General features: G+C 45.5%; 1 protein-coding gene across 1 annotated transcript; it reads left to right on the forward strand.

Moving 5' to 3' along the window:
* Positions 1 to 458: 458 nt before the first annotated feature.
* LOC104532676 (type II iodothyronine deiodinase) lies at positions 459 to 680 on the forward strand (the record flags this gene model as incomplete). Its single annotated transcript, XM_029087465.1, has 1 exon — positions 459 to 680. A coding segment is annotated over exon 1 (222 nt), but the record flags the coding sequence as incomplete, so codon positions are not given.
* Positions 681 to 1,409: the final 729 nt, after the last annotated feature.

The following is a 1,409-nucleotide window of genomic DNA, read 5'->3' on the forward strand; positions in this document are numbered from 1 at the left end:
AAACCTTTCTAAAAAAAAGTATTGTTGCACCTGGTAGCTAGCTTTCCTGACACAGAAATGAGAGGTCTGTTCAGCGCTTAAATAGCTGAGAAACAATGGGATAGTGCAAGAAAGTTAACAATTAACAATCTCAGCTTAAATTTTGTAACTGCAGGGAACTGGAAACACAGCTGCCTCTCTCTTCAACAAAATCAGGTCTCCTGGTTAAGGGAAGAATTTTTGTTAACATCTTAGTTTCTGAAAAATAAGCAGCTCCCTGTTAAATGAGTATCATGCAGTTACGGTTTTAACCAGCCTGCTCATGTTTAACTATCTCTGCTCATTTTAAAGGGAGAGGCTGAGAGAGAGGGTAACGAGGCTTTTGAAATGATTTTTACTTTACTTTCTTAAATGAGGGTACAGGGTAAAAAAGGGAGCTGAAGGCATCCGGCTGAAGAGAAGCAGCAGCAGCAAGGAAGATGGGTCTGCTAAGCGTGGATTTGCTGATCACGCTTCAGATTTTGCCGGTCTTTTTCTCCAATTGCCTCTTCCTTGCGCTGTATGACTCGGTGATCCTTCTGAAGCACATGGTGCTGTTCCTGAGCCGGTCCAAGTCCGGGCGCGGTGAGTGGCGAAGGATGCTGACCTCGGAGGGGCTGCGCTGCGTCTGGAACAGCTTCCTCCTGGACGCCTACAAGCAGGTGGGTATCCGGGGATGGGGACTGGCAGGCTGGGGTGGGCACGGTGAGGAACAGCCCTCTGGTCAGCGGAGAAGGGAAGGGAATGACTCGGTGAGGTGCAGACTGTCTCCTGTCTGGTGTTCAGATGGGTGGGAGAGGTGGAAGCTGAAAGGAGCTTCACTTTTTAAGTCCGGGCGAAGGGTTCACGGGATTCGGGAGCTGCTGCCTCCGTTCTGCTAGCAACCCTCTGTGCAGCCATGGCCATGGCTCTTAGGTCAGCTGTGACTCAGTTTCCCCACCAGTACGAATAATAATCTTCACGTTTATAAAGTAAGTATTTTAAGATCTTTGTATAAGAATACTTGTGAAATGCTCTAGGTGTTTTCACAGCGGTTGTTTGCCGTGTGAGATCCTCAGAGATTATACAGACTGCATCTTCAGACAGAGCTCTACATAGATAGGTGTCACCTACGTAACACAGATAGAATTGTTAGTCAAAGATAGAAATGAACCTTTGTCATTACACTGGCATTTTCTGTTACTCATATGTTAATTTTTATATTGAAGGAAGCATCCAGGTCATAGAAAATCTGGGCACAGAGTGAAAGAGTGAACCTCTTTTCTTCATGAAAGTGGTGACAGAGGGACATGTCAAGAGATTAAAAATGAGCTTGACTATCTGAGGGACACCTGTCTGGTGATTTAAGTTAATAAAACCTGTAGCAGTTATGCAACATGTACTTTTTTCCC

This window comes from Antrostomus carolinensis, unplaced genomic scaffold, assembly GCF_000700745.2.
Source record: "Antrostomus carolinensis isolate BGI_N321 unplaced genomic scaffold, ASM70074v2 scaffold26301, whole genome shotgun sequence".
In the NCBI taxonomy this organism is placed as follows: Eukaryota; Metazoa; Chordata; class Aves; order Caprimulgiformes; family Caprimulgidae; genus Antrostomus; species Antrostomus carolinensis.